Genomic DNA, 22622 nt, shown 5'->3' on the forward strand with positions numbered 1-22622 from the left:
CCGTGGCTGCTCCGCCCCGTGCGGTGCCGGCGGGCTCTGCCCGGCCCCGCGGCGCCGTTCCCGCCGATGCTATGCCAAAGCCAGAGGTGTCCGCATCCTACCAGGAGGTACGGGGCGCCGGCAGGGCTGCGGGCGCTCGGCGGGCGCTGGTGCCCGGTCCGGCGCTCGGCGAGCAGGGACAGCGGCGTGTCGCCGTGAGCTCGGCTCGGCGCTGGCTGCCGGGGCGTGCGGCGGCAGCTGCGCCCTGCGGACAGCGCCGGCTGGCTCGGGTGCGCTCGGCTCCGCGCTTTATCTTTGATCGGGGTTAAAATAGTGGGCAGCGGCGGTTTCAGGTGTGTGAGGTGCGTACGGCTGGACTCTGTGGCAGGGGTTTGGTGGCAAGGGGATAGTCTGTCGGGTGTGAGCAGCGCCTTGGGTAGCAGAGCTCCCGCATCCGAAACTGAAGGACGCTTTATCACGCTGCCAAAAGCCCGAGGCAGCGCCTGGTTTGCATATCAATGTACAGGCTCAGCAGCCCGGCTTCCTTGCTCGTTCCTATCTCTCCTAGTAGACGCACAAGCAATTTGTGCCAAGTTCAGCAGCGGTGGAGAGTTACAGCAGAGCACTTTTGTTTGTATCTTACGGGCAGAAGGAATGTAGGTATCTTCCTTCCTCTACATGTGACGGGTAGTTTGAGGTTCAGTCTTAATACATTCTAATTTAGTGTGGTACAGTCTGTTTAGTTTCAGCTTCTGGTTTTCTTGCCAGGCTAGAAGGCATTGGAAGGTGATGAATCAGCGGATCAGCAAAAGGCCTGTATGAACAAGTTCTCCTTTTATTTAAGGGAGTTTTATCCAGTAGGAAGGTTTTAGCCTGTGACTATCAATATGGAGTTGACTTGTGTGCTTGTACCTAGGGGAGGTACTTGTGAGAGTTAATGAACCTACACTGATGCCTGAAGTATGGACATAGGTGATGCATGTCATGTTTTCACCTTAAGTATCATCCACCACTGACACTGCTCCCCATGTCTTTGGGTTCATCCCAAACTGTGGCAGGAGTCAAGATAGGGTGTGTGTGTAAGTGTAGCACCTGTGTGTCCATTCCTTCTCCAGCACCTGCAGCAGTCTTTGTTGCTTCTGCCCCTGGCAGGAATGCTCAAATGTCTGCCTTTTCTGAGCTTCTTTTTGTCTAGTGCTTTTCTGTGTACAGGACTGAAAAAGAGCTGCTGGGACACGGGCAGGTTCCTGCGGTTGTTTCTCCCTCAGCTGTATGTGCTGAACCCAGAGGAACGCTGAGTGAAGTTCTGCTTCATGCCCTTCCTACCCTTGACATCCTGTGCTGTCTCTGCATCCTACTGCAAACTCAACCACCCTGCAATCTGTGTTCCTTCTGATTGGCACCACACTTCATCCCTTTATCAAAAACACCACATGGGAAGGGCTGGCCTGTGAGGGTGAACCTGGCTGGCGTGCTCCAGGTTTGCTGTTGGCAGAATCCCTGAATCCAAGGGGAGTGGCAAGTGTGAACTGTCCACTACAAAGCTGTCCTGCCGTAATGCTGTGCTGGCTTCCCAGTTCCTGGGAGGCTGTAGGAGGGTGTGTGCGTGTGAGGTGTTGGGTTTGTAGGTCTGTGTGCTGCTCAGAACACAGTGGCTGAGCCATGTACAGCGCTGGGATCTTGGTGACCTCAGTTCAGATGCTCAGGATCTGCAGTAAAATAGCTGTTTTTAGGGAGTGGGTCTTACACATCAGCTCAACGTGCTTACTGCATCTGAAGCACTGTCAGTAGTCCCGCTCTTGCCTGGCTGTCCTTCTCTGGCTTTGTCTGTGAAAAGCTTGTAAAGCATTGTGAACAGAGATAAGAAAACATAGTTGCATATTGTTTGGGATTTTTTGGTTTGTTTCTGAGGAGTGCTGAAAGGTTTTGTTTTTTGAGTTTACCGCAGAATCATTTAGATTGTGAATTACCTCTAAGATGATTTTTCTTCCACTTGTTGAAAAAAATTGCTCTAGTTCCTCTTGAGAGGATAGGAAATATTGCTTATTTTGTTCTTTTTTAAACTTATGTTGAGATCTCCTTGCCATCAGGAATAGAATTCACTTACCTTCCCAGTAACCTCAGTCAATGAGGTGCCTGTAGCTGGGGAATCAGAGAGGTGTGGGAGTCAGCTGAGGAACTGCAGTGACTTTGTAACTTACATTACCTTTGTTGGACCAGCTCTGGTATCAGCAATTTGCACGAGTATGATTTGAACTGTTTTCTTAGCTGATTTAGTGTAACTAGTACAAGAGGTTCAGTGGGTCAGATAAACAGAACCAGCATGTTTCTACAAAAAGGAGCAGAGTTTTAATTTTTCCTTCTTTTATGGTGGTAATTGAAAAAGGTATCTTCAGTTGGACCCCAGTAAGAGTCTTGCATGTGAGCTGAGTTTTTAGACTACAAGTTACCTCTTCACTTCTTGCCTCATGCTGTGGGAAATCATGCTTTATTTATGTACTAAGCATTTAAAAACAGCTGGGTAACTGCTTTCATCTTTCTTTGCACAATGAATACAGAAATACAGCAGGAGGTGAAGGAGACTTTACGTCAGACTTTGAACACATAAAATGAGTGGACTCTTTCCTACTAGGTGCTAATGATGATCTGGTAATGGCATAATGATGATTTCAGTACTGAATTGGTGAAATGAAAGCACTCCCTGATGGATACATTCACATTTCTGTTGTGTAAGTTAGGGGTGTAGTGTTTAATAGCATTCAGTGCTGCTGCAGCATTAACTGTGCCCCTGTTTTCCTTGAAACAGGAACAAGGCTAATGTGATGTGCTGCAAGCTCGTGCCTTGGATAGTGTTGTAATAATCTCTGTGTCAGTTCCCCCATGAAAGAAAGCTTGCCAAACATACAAGAGATACTTTCTAGTTATAATGTATTAAATCTGTAGTGCTTCACAATGTCGTGTGATGCATATCTGCTGTGACGAGCTTCTGACTCTGACAGAAGTGGCCTGGCAGTTTAAACCCAGAGCTCTGAACAGCAAAACAAGAAAACATCTGGTCGCTGTTGGTGTTTCAGAAACACTGGAAGACTAATTAATTGCGTAACCACTAATATATAATAATCTGCAAGTGAGATCAAATAAGGACCAGAAATGCAGAGATGCTTGACTGTTGTCTCATAATGACCCAGCCACCTCTGGCTGAGACTGTATTTCAGTGCCTTGCATTAACACCTGTCAAAATGCGTCTCGTGCTTTTTGTACCTCTTTATTAAGAAGTGCTAATGCTCTGTTTGCTGCTATGTGCTGTGGTTTCTTTATGCCTAAAAATATATTCTTCAGTGACAGAATGAAGTTCCTGCTTGTCAGAGAATGCTGTCCTAATTGCGGGGTTAAAGTGTGTTGGAGCTGTTAGGGAAATAATTACTTTGAACTTGAATGGAAAGGTGATATTATTGTTGAAGCAGCAGGGTAGAAGTAGGTTAAATTTGTAGCATGCAAGTCACTTAATATGTGGCTCTAAGTCTACAGGGCTGTGGCTTTTGTCTTGTGAACAAATGGAACAGATGTTGGGTGCTCTTGGACAGGGGTTGTGTTTTTGTGCGTTAGGTTAGTTGGAGCCTCTTTTATTTGTACCATAGAAATTCCAACAGTTGCAAGTTGAGAACATGTTTGGAAATTGAACCACTGTTTTAACTACACAGCTGAGTGAAGATGTGGAGCGCGTATCTGAAAATCCAGCAGAGGAAAGAGAAGGAGATATGGAAGTTCATGAAGATTCCAGCTCTGTTATTTTACCAGGTGAGAACTATTGACCCCAAATGTACTGATTTTTAGGGCCTGTTAGCTACTGCAGTGCGTGGCTTTGGTTGTTTTGGTTTTGCTATTTTATTACACTTCTGAAAGTAAACAAAACACTAATTTCACTACTAATTTCATTTACTTATTTTTTGTGAATCAGTACTGATGGAAAGCCAAGTGGGTTTTCCAAGGACAAATAGGAGAATGAGCACAGCTCCTGACAAAGAAACAATCAAAACAGGTTCAGCACATCTGACTCTGAGATAGCTTAGGATGTCATCTTCCTTGATGTTGTGTCTCACCTGAGTGGCAGTGGGTTGCAGGCAGAGTCTGTGCCAGATTTACATAAGCAAGATGCAATATTGAATAGATGCTTTGAAACAGATTCTTAGTTAGAATAGATCCTTGTTCAGGCTGCTTTTGGAGGGCATGGAGCAGTGTTGAATGGGCTTTTTGCAGCTCAGGTGTGGGCTCTGAGGTTAGCCAGCCTGAAAGGAGCATGGCCTTGCAGCTGTTCAAGACATATTTGTTTCAGCAGTGCAATTTTATGCATATTAATGCATAATTGTGCACAATATTATGTCCTAATTGCCTTGGCTGCCATTTCCTGGCATGTAACTTGCCCACAGACATTTGTGGGTGGTTATGTGTGCAGTAGGGTTCGCTAAAAGGCTCCTGTTTGCCGTGGGAAGGCACAAACACCAAACTGTAGAGTTGGAGAGCAGCGTGTGGCGTGGCCTGAGAGGGCCTGACTCATTAAATGACACCACACAGAACAGTCAGCAGGAAGTATGGCTGCTTATCTTCTTTCTTATGTTGAGTTTTGATACAAAATTTTGTGTGTTCAGCTGTATATCATGGCAAAACATGATGTGTAACTCAAGAGTACAGGAACCATTTCCTTCGAAGTATTGCCAAAAGAAAGGGCAAATGCAAGGGGTATGGGTAAAGCAGTGTCTGTGTGTGGGTGAGACTACTGTGAAGACCTAAAGAGAACAAGATTTGAAGGAAAGGAGACTCTGGGAGAGTTGGGTCAGTCTCTTTCTATCTGTAATTGAAAGAATCCTTCTATGAAAGTTTTTAACATGCACAAGGAATTATGAACTAGAGGGTAACAAATATCGAGTGACTTCTACCATGGTAGAGATGCAATGCATACAGTTGGCCATGAGCATTGGAATATTAAATAACTCCACTGATGTCTATGCTGCGTGTGTAAGAATCACTTCAGACTGGAAAAGGGCGGAAATGAGTTGGGTTTTTTTTCCAGAAGCAAAGAGTAACCATCAACAGACTTTCTTGTGAACTTCAAACTTTGTTTCTCAGTTGTCCTTGAATACAAACCTTGTTTCCTGCCTGTAGTGGCCTTAAGCAGAAGTTTACAGCCAAATTCTGGCATGCAAAAAGGAGGCACAATCTTAGGTCGATTACACCTCGTACTTGAGAAGTATCTGCGTAGCTGATCATCAAAACTAGAATTAGCTGTGGTTTTTTTAATCAAGCTGAGTTTGAGGCTTACTTTTCTCTCACATGATTGATCTTTAAATGAAAATTTAGCAAAAATATCTGTATGTTGAAGTCCCAATCCATGTTCTGTTTGTTTCTAGATGGTGAGCTGGGTACCACTACCCCTTCTTTGCATTTCAGCAAGACCTGCTTAAAGAATGTTTTTTCAGTAATACTCCTGTTTATTTATCTGCTGCTCATGGCTGTAGCTGTATTCCTTGTCTACCAAACCATCAGTGACTTCAGGGAGAAGCTCAAGCACCCAGTGATGTCTGTCACTTACAAGGAAGTGTCCTTATATGATGCACCTGGTAAGAGTGGTAACAAGTAAAATGGGTTAAATTCTTGTTCATGTTTTTCATGGATTGTTTTAAATTTTTGGTGTTCATTCTTCAGAGCCCAGAGTGCATATAATACTTAACCCTGGTCTTTAATTTCCTCACTTTAGATTAAAAAGTTGTATTGGCTTTGCACAGAAATGTTAACGTTGTATGGGAGATTTTTGGGAGCTTTCATGCCAATAAAATGAATGTCAGAAGCTGTGGAGAGTTATGCAACATTTCATAGATAAGAAGAGTTTTCAGACTCTAAAATAAGTCCTCTTTTAGGGGAGAAAGTTAAATCCTTTTGGAAACATTCCCCAAACTGTATCATTCAAACAGAGTAACACATAGGATGTGTATCAGGAGCTCAGTGGTGCGCTGGGCAATGAGATGCCATTCACAGTAAAGAAGGTGAATTTCTCAAACCAACCACAAAATAACCACAATGCCACTTTCTACTTCCACCCTGCCTTGTTTACAGCATGGCATTACGTCAGTAGGCAAGGCAATGAAAATATGATGTGACTGCAGGGAACAATGTTGGCACAAAAATGCAGCATGGCAGCAGAAACTCTTGCAGTTTGCAGGAGGAGTTGCTCCACAGGGGCATTTTTGAATAGTGAGTTCTGTTGTTATTATTTTTTTTAATTGTCCAGTAGCCATTCATAAGTAGAGCCATGGTAGCAAATGCAGCCCAGTCAGTCATCAGTGAGTTTCCAGTTTAACAATAATACTTCTGTTAGAAGTGTCACCACATTTTCCAAATACCCACTTCAGTAGTTGTGGCTGAAAGGTGTTTTGAGTTGTTGCCATATTACTGTAGTTGTTTTTCTCTATGGCCAGTTAGCCTAGCTCTGGAAGTAGTGCTTTATGTTTGGACCATATGAATCTGACTTTTAAGAGTAAGCAAACCAAGCTTTTCCCCCCTTTTTTATTTTTCCTTTTTTTTTTTCCTTTTTTTTTCCCATGTGAGCTTTTCATCCAGCAACAGGAAGAAAATAAGCAGATTTTAAATAAGCAGAGCAGGATACATATAAATCCAAAAGTATTATTGGAAATCCCTGCAGATCAGAGAACCTAAATCAATGTAGTCTTTTATTTTATTGCCCTATTAAAATGATGAGATGGCAAGTTGCAAGCATGGAGCTCTGAAGAAAGGAATAAAGTGTTTAATATATGCTGAGTACTTTGACATCTCACATTTTGGTGGGCAGGTCATCTCAGTTGTGAGTTAATTATATCTAATCAATCATACACCTTTTTTTTTTTTTCTTTTTTTTTTTTTTTTTAAAGTTGGACTAGGTTATCTTCCAACAAACTTGTTTCCAGTAATAATTATGGCAGTAATAAATAAATAAATTTTGAGGTTTGGCTCTTGTATTTTGCTAGCTTTCCAAAGCTGAGGTGGCTGAGTTTGCTTGAACGTGCTGTTGGGCTGAAACAGGAGGTTTATGGCATATGTGGGTTTCCATCCAGGTGGAGTAGTTGCCTGCCCTACCCAGTGCTGTAAATAATAAGAGATGGTAGGAGTTAGTGCATGTTTGATGGCTTTGATTTTTATGATGATGTCACATTCAGTTAACAGAAGATGCTGTATTCCGAAGAGCATCTTTTCACTTCTATTTGCTCAGCCAGTGATCTTTGATCTGTCATGTATGGTATGTGCATTATTTCCAATTAACACTTGGTGTGTTAAATGCTAATATCTGAAAACTAAAGCACTACATGTCCCATTTGATGCTCCCTAACATATTTTACAGGTTATCTGGGATTGAGAGGGACTGATGGATTAGCTGCTGGCTTCTGGGAAACTCAGTAGCTTCTATGAACCTTGAACTGTTGTAACAGAATATGAGCCCTGATTTTTTTCAGTGCATTGTGGGGGTTCTGTCCTGATGCAGTTGGTGTTTTTGTCCTGCTCCAGAAAAATGTGGAAGTGCGCGGTTTAATTTGATTGTTTTGTGGCATCTTAAAGATAGCTCAGTATCCTGTGGGATTACATTCCAGAATGAAAATCTATGTCCTCAGGAAGGAAATCAGTGCTCTCCATGTTTTTTCTCCCCAAACAGGTATTGCCTTTTACCCAGGCAAGGCTCGGCTGCTTAGCTGCAAACATCATTACTACGATCACATTCCACCTCTGATAAATCCAGGTCAGCCAGGAGACATTGAATGCACCACTCAGAGGATCAACTACACAGATCCTTTTACTAATCAAACTATGGTAATAACAATATCATAGAACACAGCTTGTTCAGTGTGGGGTTTCTGGTCATAATCGCGCTGGAAAGTAAATGTATGTACTACATGCTGTAAAAAAATCCTTGCTTTTGGATGGTTTGGATTTTTTGTAAGCCATCTGTCGTTTTGTTTTCAGAAATGTAAAAGACCCCAGTCAGTGTATATATGTGTTATGGAAGATCAGCTCTCCTGTGGGTGTGTGCAGCACAAAACCCTTAACGGCATAAAATAAGTCATTTTTCACAGTGAACCTCTCACTTCATTCTTCTCCTAAATGAATTGGGAAGCATTTTCCTTGATATGGTAAACCTAGCTTTGATTGAAGGCAGTATCAGTATCCATTAAAGGAGGATAGCTAATCTCTTTTTTTATGTTTGCTGGGAATTCATACATGAATTCCTGCTGGGAATTATATACCATGTTTGTCACACTTGGAAGAATCTTAAATGGGCACCAAGTGCTTCATTACACTGAAATGCTTTGAGCCAGCAAGATGGGTACATTGAGGAGTGATAGTCTGTCTTAAATTGCCCTTAGAAGTGCAGGGAATCTTGCTTCTTGATAAACAAATGTCCAAAACCCACAAATTACCGTATTTAGTACTTAAATATTAATATTTAAACACTGAATCTTGATGTAAAGACCTCCTTTTTAAACTAAAAGGAGGGACTGAAGTGGCATTCTTGTTAGCTGTTTTAATAGATGTGCACTTAGTAGCAGCCAAGAAACTCTGTGTGTGTTAGATTTCTAGAGTATTAGTGCCAGATGACAAATTAATGAACAGGAAATGAGGATTCCTTTGCTCCTCTCACCATCTCTGTTTGCTTACAGAAGTATGCTTTGGTTGTTCAAGGCCCTCGTGATGTGAAGAAAAGGGAGCTGGTGTTTTTGCAGTTCCATTTAAATGAGACAGACCAAGATTTTAGTGCCATTGACTACCTGCTGTTTTCTTCTTTCCAAGAGTTCATCAGCAGGTATGTAAAGGGGGGATGAGCCTGTGGCTGCGTTGAACTTGCTGTCACAATACTTGTGGAAGCAGGGCTTTTTCAGTGAAAATCAGGCAGGCTTTTATGATTTTTTAAAATGTTTGGAGTATGTTGGTGCTCTTTCATGTCTTTGTTTACTAATCTCACCTTTAAAGAATATCTTGAGGGCTTTTTCAGTGACAAAAACTGTTCTTAAACCATTTGTTGCTGCACTTTCTAAAAGCCTGGGGTTTGTGCTGGCTTCCTGCTGTCTGCTGCTGTGGGTGATCAGGAAGTGTGCTGTCCTGGGTAGTGTGTCAGGAAGTGCACCAAGAACACAAACATTTCTGTACCATTTGGGGGTTTTAAAAGCAATTGCTGTAAAGGTCAGATCCCTAGATTGCTTTGTTGTGATTTCATTGAAAGATTAACTCTGTTTCTTTGTATTGCTGGCTTTATTTAAGATTCTACAGAATTATGTAAATTCATATATGGGGTTTTCAAAATTGTATTTTTGTATTGGTTTGGCATTGGTATCATTGGAGTAGCTAATCAACCTTCTAATTTTAACAAGAATGGAATTAATCCTGTTTTGAACTTTCTTGAAAGACCTGCTCTTTTTTCCACCTTTTGAAAGTAAATTTCATGCTTAATGGTTTAATTTTTCTTTAATTTAAATTCAAGTTCCGTTCTTCTCTCTGAGATCCAGATTAAAAGTTAATAAAGAAATATTAGTCATAGTTACACCTGATAGAAATCCTTAATTTGATAATGGATGCTCAGTGAAAAAGGGACAGGGGATAGAGGACCTGTGCAGAACAAAATTAGGTGAGGGAGGGAAGAGAACAGATTTTATTGTAGCAAGGCCTTCTCAGAGGCTTTGACATGGTCATACTGAAGCTTTTCAGGTGGATCAAAGTCTGGAACTGTTCAGACATGATATCTCTGGGTGGCCAAAGACCAGTTAGTTGGATTTTCCTTTTATAAAGCATTTCTGCTTCAGTTAAGACATCCTAAGTCTTTAACTGTTTTCTGTAACTGTACTGAAACACCTCATAAAATGCTAATGTTCTGGGTGTTTTAGGCATTGATATTTTAGGATGGGAGAACACCAGTTAAGAGCAGTGGTGTAGAAGATGCTGCTTGTTCCTTATGATTTTTTTTTCTGGTTTTATGGCTTGTGCTCTGGTAAGAAATGCTTACAGTGGGACCCCTTGCAGCAAAGTGCTCATCTCTTTCTGCACTGCCAGGCACCAGCACTGCCTGAGACCACTGCAGTGCCCTGGTGCAGCTGGCTGGGGACAGCATGAACGGCTCAGTCTGTGCATCCTCAGGCCTTGGAAGCCACATGGGAAAGGGGGGTGTTTGTTTGGGGATGCATCCTTTGTGCTTGCTTGAGGCAGGTAGTAGGAATAGGAGTTAAAACTGGTTTTGAACTAACCCAGGTGAATGGTAACATTGGCAAGGGAAAGAAGGCCTCAGTGGTAAATGATCTGCATGTCTAGATGGAATACAGGAAAAGAACCAGCTGTGGGCAAGAGACCAGTGGTGTCTTTTCTGCAGCATCCTCCCAAACTTGATGCAAATGGTGTGGCTTGTCTTGCTCAGTGCTGTGTTTGCTGTCCTGGCCTGAACTGGCTGGGCTGAGGGCAGGTTGGAAGTTTACATTTCTCCTGACTATGAAAAGTGAATGTGAACCTGCACTGTGTATGTGGAGAGCACTCATTCTGTCCAGCTTCCAGCAGAAGAGAAAATAGATTTCTTGTTCATCAGCAGATGCTAAATTTAGCTGATGGGAAGTCTGGCTTAAGATATCTGTAGAAACTGTGTCCTTCCATACAGCCTCTGAAAACTTCCATTACTGGCCTCTGTTAACTACTTTTCCTGACAAAGTGTCTCACTGGTTATGAGAGCCCAGAATAACACTGTGCCCAGCAGTTCATGTACAGTGTTATCAGAGGTGCACAAGCAAGAAAAAAATGGCATCTAAAGACTTGTAGCTTTAAGAGATTTTTTGTGGTGTAGTAAGTGCTGAGGACTCAGGCAAGTTCCAGTTGTTTCTGTCAAGGGCTTTATTCTCTGCAGCCCTTCTGTTAAAATTGGATCAGACTCCATGAAACTGGCACTGCTCACTGGTTTTGTTCTGGTCTCCACAGAACACTGCTGCACTGTGTGCTGTTGTTGGCCTCTGAGCTGGAGGGAGATGCTGCTGGCTTCTTTTTCTTTTTCTTTTTTTTAAGGTAGTGGCAGCTGCTGTCTGTACTGTATTAATTGGAGGGAGGGAAATCATGAAACCCTTGCAAATTACCCCATATGTGTGGCTAAAAATGCAAGTTCCTCTCCTGAACTCTCATTAGGATAATACATGGGATTTAGAAGAAAATCCTGAATGTATTCCTGACAAAACTGTTGTTAGTGTAGCATGTCAAATAACTTACGGTCCTGTGCAATGATGGATACCAGTTTGAACAGATCAGAGATGATTTCAGGGTCTAAACAGAGCCCCATGTTCATGTCTCTAGTCTGGATTGCTGCATGCAGAGAAATACAACATAGAAGGATTGAGGCTTTTGGTACCAACACCAGCCTTTATTAGATGCCATGGCTGTTTGAGAGTTTCCTGCTCTGGGGAAACACAAAAGCAGTAAACACATTGGACTTGAACCATCAGTGGGTTTGGCTCTTGCTGTTGCATTGGAATCTGCTGGTGGGATGTCCTGAAGTTCTCTGGCTCTCGTGGGGTGGTCCATAGACACTGGTGGTAAGGGATCCACTGCAGCACTACAGCCCAATCCAGAAATAGGTTAGTGACTCCCACAGATAAAAGAGAAAAAAAACCCCAAGCAGCAACAAAAAAAAAAAAAAAAAAAAAAAAGAGGTGTAGCCTGTGTGGGTTGTCTGTCTTTGGTGGGAAGAGGGAATTAAAAGAAACTCTCTGGAGAACTGTTTTTCGGCTTAAAATTCCTTTCCTGTCTTGTGTTCACTTTGTTGTGTGTGGTTTTAAAGCTGTGTTATTTGCCCTCTGCTATAATTTGTGCAAAGCTTGTGCCTCTCTGCTGTGCTCCTCCTGTCCACCCCCCTTTTTTTCCCCTCACTCTGTGGCAGTGGTCTGGATTATGGAGATACCTCTCAGATCACTTCTCCACAGTTTCTCCTAAGATATTATTAATCCTTCTTTTTCCAGCCTGCAATTACTGTCAAAGGCAAAGCATACTGCTGCTGTCTGCCTACCATAGAAGTTGTGGCTGTAACGTTCAGCTCTGTCTCATAACTTCCTGCCTCATTTTTCCATGTTGGCTTGGAAAGCTTTTCTATGTTGCTGTATTTAGCCAGCCATTAGGCATATGACTGGCTGGCAGATGCTAATTATGTATGTTCCTCTTCAGTGGCAAAGCACTCCAGGGCTCCCCTGTGCTGTCCCCTCAGCTGCTGCTCTGCCCACATCCCAGGAGGGGAAGCAGTTGTTGGATTCCTGTGTCGCTGGTTTGCTCTGGTGAGGGGCAGGCAGGCCATGGGCTTTGTCCTTAGGCTCTGCCCACATCTTTCCTGTGGGAGGCAGAGAGGTGCCATCCTATTGGGGTCACTAAACAAGCACCTTATGTCAAAGTAAAGATATTCCTAACTTCCTAGGACATCCTGGGAACAGCATGTGCCTGGATAGGTAGCAAAGCGTGTTAGTTTTTCTTTCCAGAAACCCCTTCTCTTTTCTATGCATGTGCACAGTGGAATTCTGAGTCCATTGCCTGAAGCCCTGACTTGAGAGAATGGCTTTGCTGGGTTTTGCCCTCCCATGGACATGTGTGTATTCATCTATTAAGCCTGAGCAGGTGCTGTGGTACAGAGTAGCCATCAATTTGATATTTAATCAGTGCAGTCCCTGTGGTCCTTGTAGACAAGGCAACTTGGTTTGTAGAAAGAAAAGAAGCCCTGAGTTTGAAAACTAAGAAAAAAATACAGGAAAAGTGCAAATCCGGTCAGTGCTGGACAAATCTTCCTGACTGGCCTGTTCTGGAACAAGAGCTTGCTTCTTCACCTCTGCTTTCCTCCTTTACTTCTTCGCATTTTTCTCTGGAAGACAAAAGGAAAGATGAAGGAAAACACCTTCATCTCCTAAAAGACCTGGTTATGCACACCCTCTGCCACAAAAGCAAAGAACACTCTCTCCCTTCTCCTATGTAGATGGATTTAGTCTGGATCAAAACCCTCTCCCTTCTTTTAAGGACCAACATACCCTGGCATAGCTCTACAACCTGAAATCTGTCTTAGTAAAAATAGCCTTTAATGATTCCTGACTTCTCAGAGTGGTTTACCCCTTCTTCTCAAATGAAACCTTATTGGAGAAGCAGCTGCAGGGCTGGGCTTATTTCACAGGGATGACATGAAAGTGGCTAAAATCACAGTACTGAAAAGCTCCAAGTAAATAGCATGGTTAATTCGCTATGTCCTGTGCAGCTGGTAGAGAAGAAATGGAGACCAGAAATGCCTTCAAGCTACCCCTTTACTACTTGCAGCATGAGGAGTGTTGGAAGCCTTAAAGATTTACAGTTGCAGTATTAAAAAGCAAAACTCCAACCAAAACACACAAAGCAATCCTGCGTTCTGGGGGCTGCAGATAGCTGTGATTGCCCATTGGGATAACAGTTATTGCCCATTGGGATAACAGTTTTTGCAGGTGGGAGCCTCACGCCAAAGCTACAGTTCTTCTAAAATAATAGGATTATACTGAATGTCAATTTCGAGGCATTTTAAGCATGTATGCATTGTAACTGGTTTATTTGGCAACCAGAAATGAGGTGAAGTATCCTGTCCTTCCTCTTGGCTCTTCCTGCTGTCTCTTGCTTCCTAACATGGTGATGAGTTGTTTCCTGAGGTCCTGGCTCTGCTCCTTTCTGTCCCAGAGGTGGCTGGTGAGCAGAGCTAAACTCCCTGTGGGGCAGAACAATCCCTACAGGCAGGCAGAGCTCCAGGGTTGTGGGGCACCAGGTAAGTCCTCTGCAGTTAAGGATGCACCAGTGAAGTGCTACCATTAATGAAAGCATCACTACACACAATGTTTTAAATATGTTGAGTTCAGTAGATGGAGAATAAAAGGAATTGTGAACATAGCTTGAAGATGAAGAGCCTTGGTCTGACCTTCTCCTGACTACAGTGCTTGATTTGGTCAATAAAGTAATGCTTTTTTTTTTCCTTTAGTTCAGAAAAAGCAAAATTCATGAAGGACTGTGAAAGCTCATACTCCAGCTGGAAGTTTTCTGGAGGCTTCCGAACTTGGGTCAAGATGTCCTTGGTCAAAACAAAAGAAGAAGATGGTAGTGAGACTGTTGAATTCAAACAAGAGGTAAAAAAAAAAAAAAAGAAAAGTAGTACTCACGTTTTGGGAGTTTGGTTTTTATTTCATTGCATCCATGATGCCACTCTGCACTGAGCAATTTTGGCTCTGGCTGCTCACACTGTTTCTCAAGAAGGAGGGATTCTGTAGAAGTGTAAATGTCTTGATGTGCTCAGCTGTTGGTGTGGCCTCGTGACAGAGCTCAGGAAAGCATCTCCTAACAGGGAGGCCAGAAATCCAGGCCTCACTTGGGTTATGACAGCTGTAGTCTGAGGTAAGGGTCCCAAGAGACTGACACAGAAATATTAGCACAGCTACCTACAGTTCAAGGTGGAGAGCAGTTGCCAAAGGAATTGTCTAAGTAACAGCTACTGTTGGAAAGGTGTTGTTTAGGTTGCCACTGATGTTAGGATGAAGAGGTAAATGTAAGCCTTGTATCCTTTGTAGCATTCTTATGTCTGTTTTTTTGTTTGGGTTTGGAATTTTAGCTGTTGAGTGTCCTTAGAAACATGAAGTAACTTATTGCATCATTTAAAACTAGAAAATATGCAGGTGGAAGATGCAAGCTTATCTAGAGAGGAAATGAGCCTGACTTGCATTCCTGTTCTGTTCACATTAATGCATGGGAAAATAATTATGTTTTGAGTTTGTTTTGCTTCCAGTGTTGGTTGGAAAGGAAGTGTCTCACCAGAAGTGTCTCACCAGTGTTTGTTTATTAAAATTTTAAGAGCTGTCCTTTCCAGAGGGTGTCTCTTTCAGAGATGATACTTTCTCTTGGTCCTTGGTACTCTTGGAAGGAGTGTTCTGGGGAGAGCAAAATGAAGCAGAATCTTCAGTTCTATCCTTAGTTCTAACTCTTAGGTGTTACATGGCACAGCCTTAAGGGAAGTCCAGACTGTGAGGGGGGTACACTCCTACTCCACTAGAGAAGAGGCAAATCCCGGAGTCATGCAAGTCCCACGTTAATACCTTGGTCTGGAGGAGAGGAAAGAATGCATCAGTCTGCTGCTGCCATGTAAGCACTGACAGGAGCTGCCTGTCTGTCCTTCAGCACCTACAGCTCTGTATCATTTGCCATTTGGTGCTTACCATTTTTGAAAGTCTTCCTTTGTGTGCCCAAGTCTAATGTGTCTCAAAGTGGAAACAAAAGGCTGGCTCAAATTCAGGGAAAAAAGAGCTTTTTGTGACCATAAACGTCTATTTAGTTCAGCAGTTATGGACTGATCATCTGAGTAAGTGAGCACTGTTGCTGGTTTGGGTTTTCTGTTTGTTTTGTGGGTTTGTTTGTTTGTTTGTTTTTAATAAAACCTAGGAACCAGGAATCAGATCCCTATTAATAATACAGCAGAAATTGAAACAGCTCAGACATAATTTGTACTTGCTTTGTTTGACAGTACAACATCTGCTCAAATTGCACCAGGAAGTCCATTAGGCTTTCAAATCCAAACCTGGGAGCTGTCATACTGGAAAGATGAATACAAATACTAGGTCAAACAGAACAGTCACTCACTCTGCTAACTAGCCCAGCAGTCATTAATTTGTATTTTCTTCCTTTCCCATTGCCTTTGTTTTGCCTTGTTTGCCTTGTTTGTTTCCTGGTGTGCAGTTTTCTTGGATGAGTGTGGTTGGGGCACTGGTACTCTGCAATAAGGAAATCAGCTGTGGAAGTGTGGGGCAAGTGTTGGAATCCAAAATACAGGGAATTCTCAAAACTTTGGGCCGGTAAGCCAAAGCTTAAATTAAACACTGGATTTGATCAGAGACCTTTGAAAAGGCTTCCAAACTTAAATGTTAGAAGCAAGAATGTAGATTTATAGTTTAGAGCAGAGACATGTTAAGCGAAGTAGAGGAAGGTTTAGAGTTTTAGGGTACAGTACTGTAGGTTTGTATGTCATAACATGATTGGCTAAGAAAGCTTACACTGTAGTATGAGTCCATAAGACGAAATATTTAAGGATTGGGTGTAAAACAATCCTTGTTGGCAGTGTTTTATTGGTTAATAAAGGTCTTGCAACAAGAGGTCTTGTGACCTTCTGAACCATGGGGTAAAGATGTGAGCTGAACTCACCCTTCCTGCCTGTAGAAGATAAGGAAAATAAATTGCATCATCTAAAGCAGCTCACAGGTCCTATCTCTGGTTCATTCAAAACTCCTCACAAATCCTCACAGGCAAGTCTGCAGCAAAGGTGTTTGACCAGAAACCACAAGCTGGGGAAGCTCCATATGCTCTGAGTAGCCATGAACAGTGTTCTGTCTCCTGCTTCGTCTTGCCTGCATCTTAAAATCTCTTCAGGGCTGGGGCTATGGAGAAGACTGAAAGAAACCCTGAGGTATTTGTAGAGAGACTGCACCAGGGCAGATTGCAGGCTTTTGTGGCAGGTCATCCCTCATGCCATGGGAAGGGTTGTAAGGAGATGAAGAGAGTGGTCTGCTTAGAGACTTCCAACTCTGCCTGGAAAACTGGGCTCACAAAACATAGAAAAGGCATGCTCTTCCATCATCTCTTCCATCTTCGTGTCACAACTCTGATGCAAAGTCACAGTGCTGCTGGATTCATTGCTCCCAGTACAGCATTAAACAGGACGAGCCGCAGTACTCCCCTCTGCACGCACCAAGATGTAAACACTCCTTTGAGGCTTGGAGAAGGGAGATGTCCTTCTACCACTGTGCTTCCCTGAGGTCCCTGTGTGGCTCTTGGCAGTTTGTGTTGTGTCCTCGGAGCAGGGGGCAGTTCCAACTGTGTTGGTTACTGCCTGTGTACAAACCCTGTGTAGTTCCCCCCTAGGCTGGGGGCAGGTGGTACAGTACAAGTGTTTTCCTGGGCCTGATGTCTTCATATTTTCCTGGTTGTGGTTCTTGAGACTCTGGCTTCATGTGGCTGTAACACAGTGTGGTATCCTAACCCAGTTCCCTGTTGGAATTGTGTTACAGCTCTCTGCTGGGCAGCATTAGTTCCGAGTGGTGACCTAGTTAATGGGCAGTACTGGGAAGTATGGGTTTGGTTGTTAATACCTGGGCTTCTTTCCTTCCATGTTAATTCTGCACTTGCTGGAATGTTCTAGTTTATTCTACAATCCATTTTTGGAAAAGAAGGAATCTTCCTGCCACCATTATGTGGTTCTCTGGCAAATAAATTTAACATTCATTCATGAGAACTTTCCAAATGTTTTATTGCTGTAAGTAAATGAATTTTGGAAATAAATTGTCCCCTCTTGAGAGGCAATGTAGAAATGGTATTGTAGTGTGATACTGAGTGAGAAATAGGGAAATAATGAGACAGAGGGAGGACATATTTTGGCAGCCCATTGCTCTAGGTAGAGAAAGGCTGCAGTGGAAGTCCCTAAATAGTCTGGTATTTTCACCTTCTTACAGGCCTTTTCTGTTGCACAAAAGACTCATTGTACCGCTGAAGAAAGTAACCTGCACTTTTCTCTCCCTCTCCCCAGACCAGTGTGGTTAACTACATTGACCAGAGAACTAAACCAAGGAGTGACCAGCTGTTCTTTGTGGTGTTTGAATGGAAAGATCCTTTCATACAGACTGTTCAGGACGTGAGTAACCCGCTTGTCCCCTCTTGAATCACTGTCTGACTGTGCGTGCTCGTGCTGGGTGTGTGCGTACACGTGCCTCTATCACCTCACCCCAAGAAGAAATGCGGAGAAGAGTGAGGATACTTCTGAAATTTCAGTGTAGGCTCTTCCTTATGTCCAGTAATGCATTCTGTGTGGAAGTTCTTTGGGCTGGTGACACTCAGCATTCTGCTTGCAGCTAGAGGTACCATGAAGCTAAGAAAAGCGCCTGTCCCTCTGTTCTAGCAAAGGGTAGCTTCAGGGCAGGGCTAAAATTTGTGCTTTAGTAAGTCTGCTGGATAATTTGATTTAATGACTTCTTTTTTTTAATTGACAAGAAACCTAGGCTGAAATAAGAATGATAAAAATAGCCTAGTATATTTTTTAAATCCATTATTATAATAAATTCATTAGAATAAAATCAGCAGCAAAATCTAGAGTGTTGGTGTTTTCTTGCCCAAAACCAGAGAGTGAATGCAGACTGCGTGGGACAGGAGTTAGTCCTTTGCACTCCTGGTATCCTAGCCCAGGCACCTCCTTGGCCTTTAGAGCCCAGTCCTATTCCCACAGCTCTCACTCCTCTCTACGTATGTGGAATCAGATGAGGCAACTAATATTTGTCATCTCTTTCAGATTATCACAGCAAATCCCTGGAACATGATTGCTCTTCTTTGTGGTATCTTTCTGGCCCTGTTTAAGGCAGCAGACTTTGCCAAGTTAAGTGTTAAGTGGATGATCAAAATCCGAAGAAGGCATCTGAAGAGGACTCGTCAAGTAACAAACCACATAAGCTGAGACTAAGACTGCCTTTTAACTGTTCATAGCAGGAGAGATAGAAAATAACTGGAATAAACTGCAATCAGCAATTAAAGCTGAAAACCAGGTATGTTTTCTTCCAGAGATGCTGACTGGAGGAACAGGCTAGTGAACTAGCCTTGGAAGTGCAGAAGGAGCTAACTCTAGGACAGGTCTAACAAACTCACACTTTTCTAGTCCAAGTTTAACAAGTTTACCTCTGTGTATGGGGGAACCAGGGGGAAAGGTGGGAACTCACTGATGTTCAGAAAGTCATAACTGTAGTAAATTGTGAAAAAGTGGACGGTATTTGAATGTTTCTCCAACAGATTCTTTAGTTTCTGCATCAGCTGTGAGCTGCTCCCATAGCACAGTCACTGCCTTGATGGTGCTTAGTGGAAGGTAAAGTGCTCTGAAAACACCCTGGCCTCTCTTCTCCAAAGTATATTTTAAAACAAAATACACTGGAATTCTATTTCATGTCATCTTTAAATCAAAGTACAATGACTTTAATATTAAAAAATACTTTAAATAATCTATGGTGTGCCTTCATTGAAACTACCTGCTCTCAGGTTGGGAAGGAGCTTTACCGGAGTCAGGAGTGCTGTGGCATGAGGATAAGGTGTAAATCACAGATCGGTCCAGCTCAAAGGAAACTCAAGCAACAGGACAGCGTGGGGGGCTGAGCTGGTGGCTGATCTCAAAGTCTGTCTCAGGCTATTGTTTATCCCTCTTTCTGGCGGTCTTTCCTAAGGAAGTGAAAAATAGTCTTTCATCAGCAGGGCATGGAACTGTGATTCTGTTCTGTGGGGAATGCCTGCTCACCAGCTGTGCTGGGGTGCTGGTGTCTTTTTCTTCCTTGTAAGTCCCTTGTTAGTTGAGATGCCTGACTTGGATGTGTGGAGTCTACAGGGAGCAGGGCACCACTGTGTGTTTGCTCTGAAGGCTTTGCTGCAAGGACGCCAACTCAGAGTTTGCTTCTTCCTTCCTCTTCCAGCAGGGTACTCAGAGGAGTAAGTGTATCAAAAATACCCCCTCACCGTCCTTCCTTGGTTTTGGCATCTGAGGAAGCCTTTTGGGACAAAATTTCCACTGTCACCTGGCTTCCAGAGCAAATTAAGGCACTGCATTGACCAGACAGCCTCAAACAAGGGAGCAACAACTCATTGCCTTAAGATAAATAAAATAGCAGCACTGGCTGTTTGGGGGAAAATGTTTACTCAGGGGACAAAGATGTTTGTATGGGAGAAAGGTGGTGTCCAGTCCCCACCTTGTCTTCAGTATCTCACAAGGATGGCTCCTGAGCAGCTCAGCCTAGTGCACAGCAAGGGATTCAGATTAAACTGAACAAAACCAGCAAAGGGCAAACACTGCATGGTTGAAGCAAAGAAGGCTACTCCATCTCTGGGTGGTGGGGAACAGGACAGAAACTAGGCAGGGGGTGGAGGAAGAAACAATTGTAATAGGTTCTGATGGATCCTACTGCATTTTTTCTTTTTTATTTGCTAATAAGGTCAGAGAAGGTAAGCTGGAAGACAACGTAGCTGCAGCTGTGGGGTGAGTAGAAAGCATAGTTAAATAAAGGATAAAACTCCTTTTTGCAGTATGTACTATTTTTTCCCCTCAATAAACTCCCACAGCAGTCCACTTCAGTCACTACATCTCAGCTGTCAAGATGTTTTGTTTTATAAGGAAATGTTACAAGAGCAGACCAGCGATCCCAGCCAAGAAACCTTTCTTTTGCATACCTATTTATAGGAGTGATCCTGACAGCAAGTGTTGCACAATTTGGAAGGCTATCTTACGGCTCCTGTGTTGTTTTTTTTCTATTACTTAAGCCTGATGTCCCTATGTGTAACCTTGGGAGAAACTCGTAAACAATTACAAATGGCAGTGATTTATTCCTTGAACCCCTGCAAGGTGTTTGATTCCCTATTTGTGTAAGTTATTTTCATTTAGGCTCTAGGACAGATGAACAAATTTTGTCGCACACTGGGAACTTTATTTTTCTAAGGGCAACAAGGCACTAAAGCACTATACCAAGGTGAGCTGTGCTTGTGTGATTGTCCTTTCCCTTCAGGCAGTGCTAGTCCCATACCCTCTGTGAAACAACTACTTAGACACAAAAATGAAGCAACAAATTAAGTATAATACAGTTGACTCAAACAGTGTGGCAGGGACTTCCCCACTTTTGCCACTCAGTGGAAAGCCACACTGGACAGCTAAAAAGTTGTTTGTAACAGCCCTTCTAATTCTACTGGTCTTCAGAAACACAAAGATGTGAGGTACAGCACTAAATACAAACATAAAGACTTTATTGAATGCTGCTCAATTCCCCAAAGATCTTTCATTACAAAATTTTTCCACACAACTGCAATTTAAGAGATTGGAATGGTACTCTGATAAAAGATGTGAAAAAAAAATACTTGATCAAGTAAACAGACAAGACTTCTATTGTCAACTTTCCACCTTTAGAAAACAGACTGCATTTTCTTTAAAGAAAACAAGGAATAATTTCTTGACATTCTTCCCACCTTACTAAAAAAAAAAAAAAATAGTAATGCCAATTTTGGTCTCATTCTTCAGTCCATGAAATGCTAAAACTAATGCAGAAACATCCAAGATGGGTCTCTCTTGGAGACTGCACCACTCTGGAGGGTCCTTGGGCTGATGAGGAGCATCATTGATGGGCTCTCCCGAGGAAGCTCCATCCTCAGCTGTAGCAGGAGGAAACCCCTCCCTAGCCCAGGACCCAAGAGGCAGCAGAAATGGGGTAGAGGCCCTGGCCACCCCAACCTGTTGCAGGTGATTCTTTCCCTACCCTGCCTCCTTTCTAATGTGAGCATTGTATAAATCTAAATCTGAATCCAATCAGGAATTCAAGGAAAGCTCTGTATCCAAGTTCATTTCAATGCTGTAAGGGGCATATACTGAATATCTCAAGTTACTGGTAACGTACCTTGGTTTTATTTGAGAAAATACAGCACAACTAGAAGCCTTTTCTATCATCTTAACCAAAGTATGCAGCAATGTGAAAAGCACATATAAAACAAGGAAAAATGTGTACGTAGCAAACTATACCACCTATGTGCAACACAATCAAAAATTCAAGTCATAATTCTCACCACTCCCGTAATTATTTCACTCATTAAGGATGATAACTCAGTTCTATGAAACACTGGAAGTGACAGTATATCAATAATTAGACAAATTTACAATATGTTGTGGTAATGACATCACTTAACTGCTGTATTTAAATTCAAATCTTTACACTTGCCAGAGAAAAAATTTGGCTGTTTCTATTATACTGAGGTTTCTTTTGCAAATCCTTATATATTTCAAAAGGGTACAAAAAAAGAATGTCTGCCGAGTAGAGGTGGTCATTTCTTTTATTTGGCACTTGTATTGTGTGCATTGAGCACGTTGTGAGTGGTGTTCTGCTTTTCTGCCATCGCCTTCTTAAGCTTTAACTCCTCCAACCTTCTCCACAACTCTTCACGTTCCAATTCTTTCTTTTTCTCTCTGAAGGAAAGAGTGAAAGATCAATTTCAGATGTGTTTTAAGCACGGTCTGGAGACACAGTAACTTAACTGTGACTAGCATCTACTAATTCCACTTCAAAGTTTTTCCAAAGCTATTTTTAGAGGCAATTACAGTTTCCTCAATTAAAAAGAGAGCATAACAAGTAATGGTGAGTGCTGAAACTGTACCTTTGCTCCAGCAAATGCAGACAGTTGCTGTAGAGTGGCTTTGCACAGCTGGCTGCTGTTTTAAGGAGGCTTCTTATCACATGTACGCAAATTAAGGGACTGAGAATCTTAGAGGGAAGAACACAGCTGCCACAAGGAGGCTTGGCAGTGGTCTCAGCTGTCCAAGGGTCCCCTGTGCCCTGCCTCCCTGACTCCAGCAGTGCTGATTAGTAGGTTATTAGGGTAAGCGCTGGTTCTGCTGAGCTATGAAGAGTTCTCCAGCTCCATTCTCTTCAGACACCTGAGGCAGCACAGCCAGCAGCAGCTGAGACCCACCCAGGAGGGAGCATATCCCCTGCCCAGGCAGGAGGGGAGCTGGGGCCCTCCTGTCCCCTCCCTGGGCTCAGCTCTCCCATGGCACTGCCAGG

At 42.8% G+C, this 22622-nt stretch overlaps 2 protein-coding genes across 5 annotated transcripts in view; one reads left to right on the forward strand and one right to left on the reverse strand.

The window, feature by feature from the left end:
- Positions 1-19036, forward strand: PACC1 (proton activated chloride channel 1). 4 transcript variants are annotated; one of them, XM_041477248.1, is made up of 9 exons: positions 7-107; positions 3681-3777; positions 5385-5387; positions 5493-5594; positions 7676-7830; positions 8679-8821; positions 14006-14150; positions 17588-17692; positions 18344-19036. In XM_041477248.1, exons 1-9 carry the CDS (start codon positions 72-74, stop codon positions 18503-18505), a joined length of 948 nt encoding a protein of 315 aa, XP_041333182.1. In that variant the 5' UTR covers positions 7-71; the 3' UTR covers positions 18506-19036. The 4 variants fall into 4 exon arrangements, with proteins under 4 accessions (XP_041333179.1, XP_041333182.1, XP_041333183.1 ...); XM_041477245.1 differs by having other exon boundaries at positions 1-107; positions 3618-3777; positions 5385-5594; XM_041477249.1 differs by lacking the exon at positions 5385-5387.
- Positions 19037-20803: 1767 nt separating this feature from the next.
- Positions 20804-22622, reverse strand: part of PPP2R5A (protein phosphatase 2 regulatory subunit B'alpha) — a 43288-nt gene continuing 41469 nt past the window's right edge. The window contains exon 14 of the mRNA XM_041476856.1: positions 20804-22027. Coding sequence (XP_041332790.1) covers positions 21895-22027 — 133 coding nt within the window. The 3' untranslated portion in view covers positions 20804-21894. The remainder of the gene's footprint in view (positions 22028-22622) is intronic.

The sequence above is a fragment of the Pyrgilauda ruficollis genome, unplaced genomic scaffold, assembly GCF_017590135.1.
Source record: "Pyrgilauda ruficollis isolate IOZ18807 unplaced genomic scaffold, ASM1759013v1 scaffold4, whole genome shotgun sequence".
Taxonomy (NCBI): Eukaryota; Metazoa; Chordata; class Aves; order Passeriformes; family Passeridae; genus Pyrgilauda; species Pyrgilauda ruficollis.

Coding starts and splice junctions, on each gene's coding strand:
- PACC1 (XM_041477245.1), top strand. CDS start 3,738: ATGGAAGTTCATGAAGATTCCAGCTCTGTTATTTTACCAG. Junction 5,595..7,675: donor GTCCTTATATGATGCACCTG/GTAAGAGTGGTA, acceptor CTCCCCAAACAG/GTATTGCCTTTTACCCAGGC. Junction 14,151..17,587: donor CTGTTGAATTCAAACAAGAG/GTAAAAAAAAAA, acceptor CCCTCTCCCCAG/ACCAGTGTGGTTAACTACAT.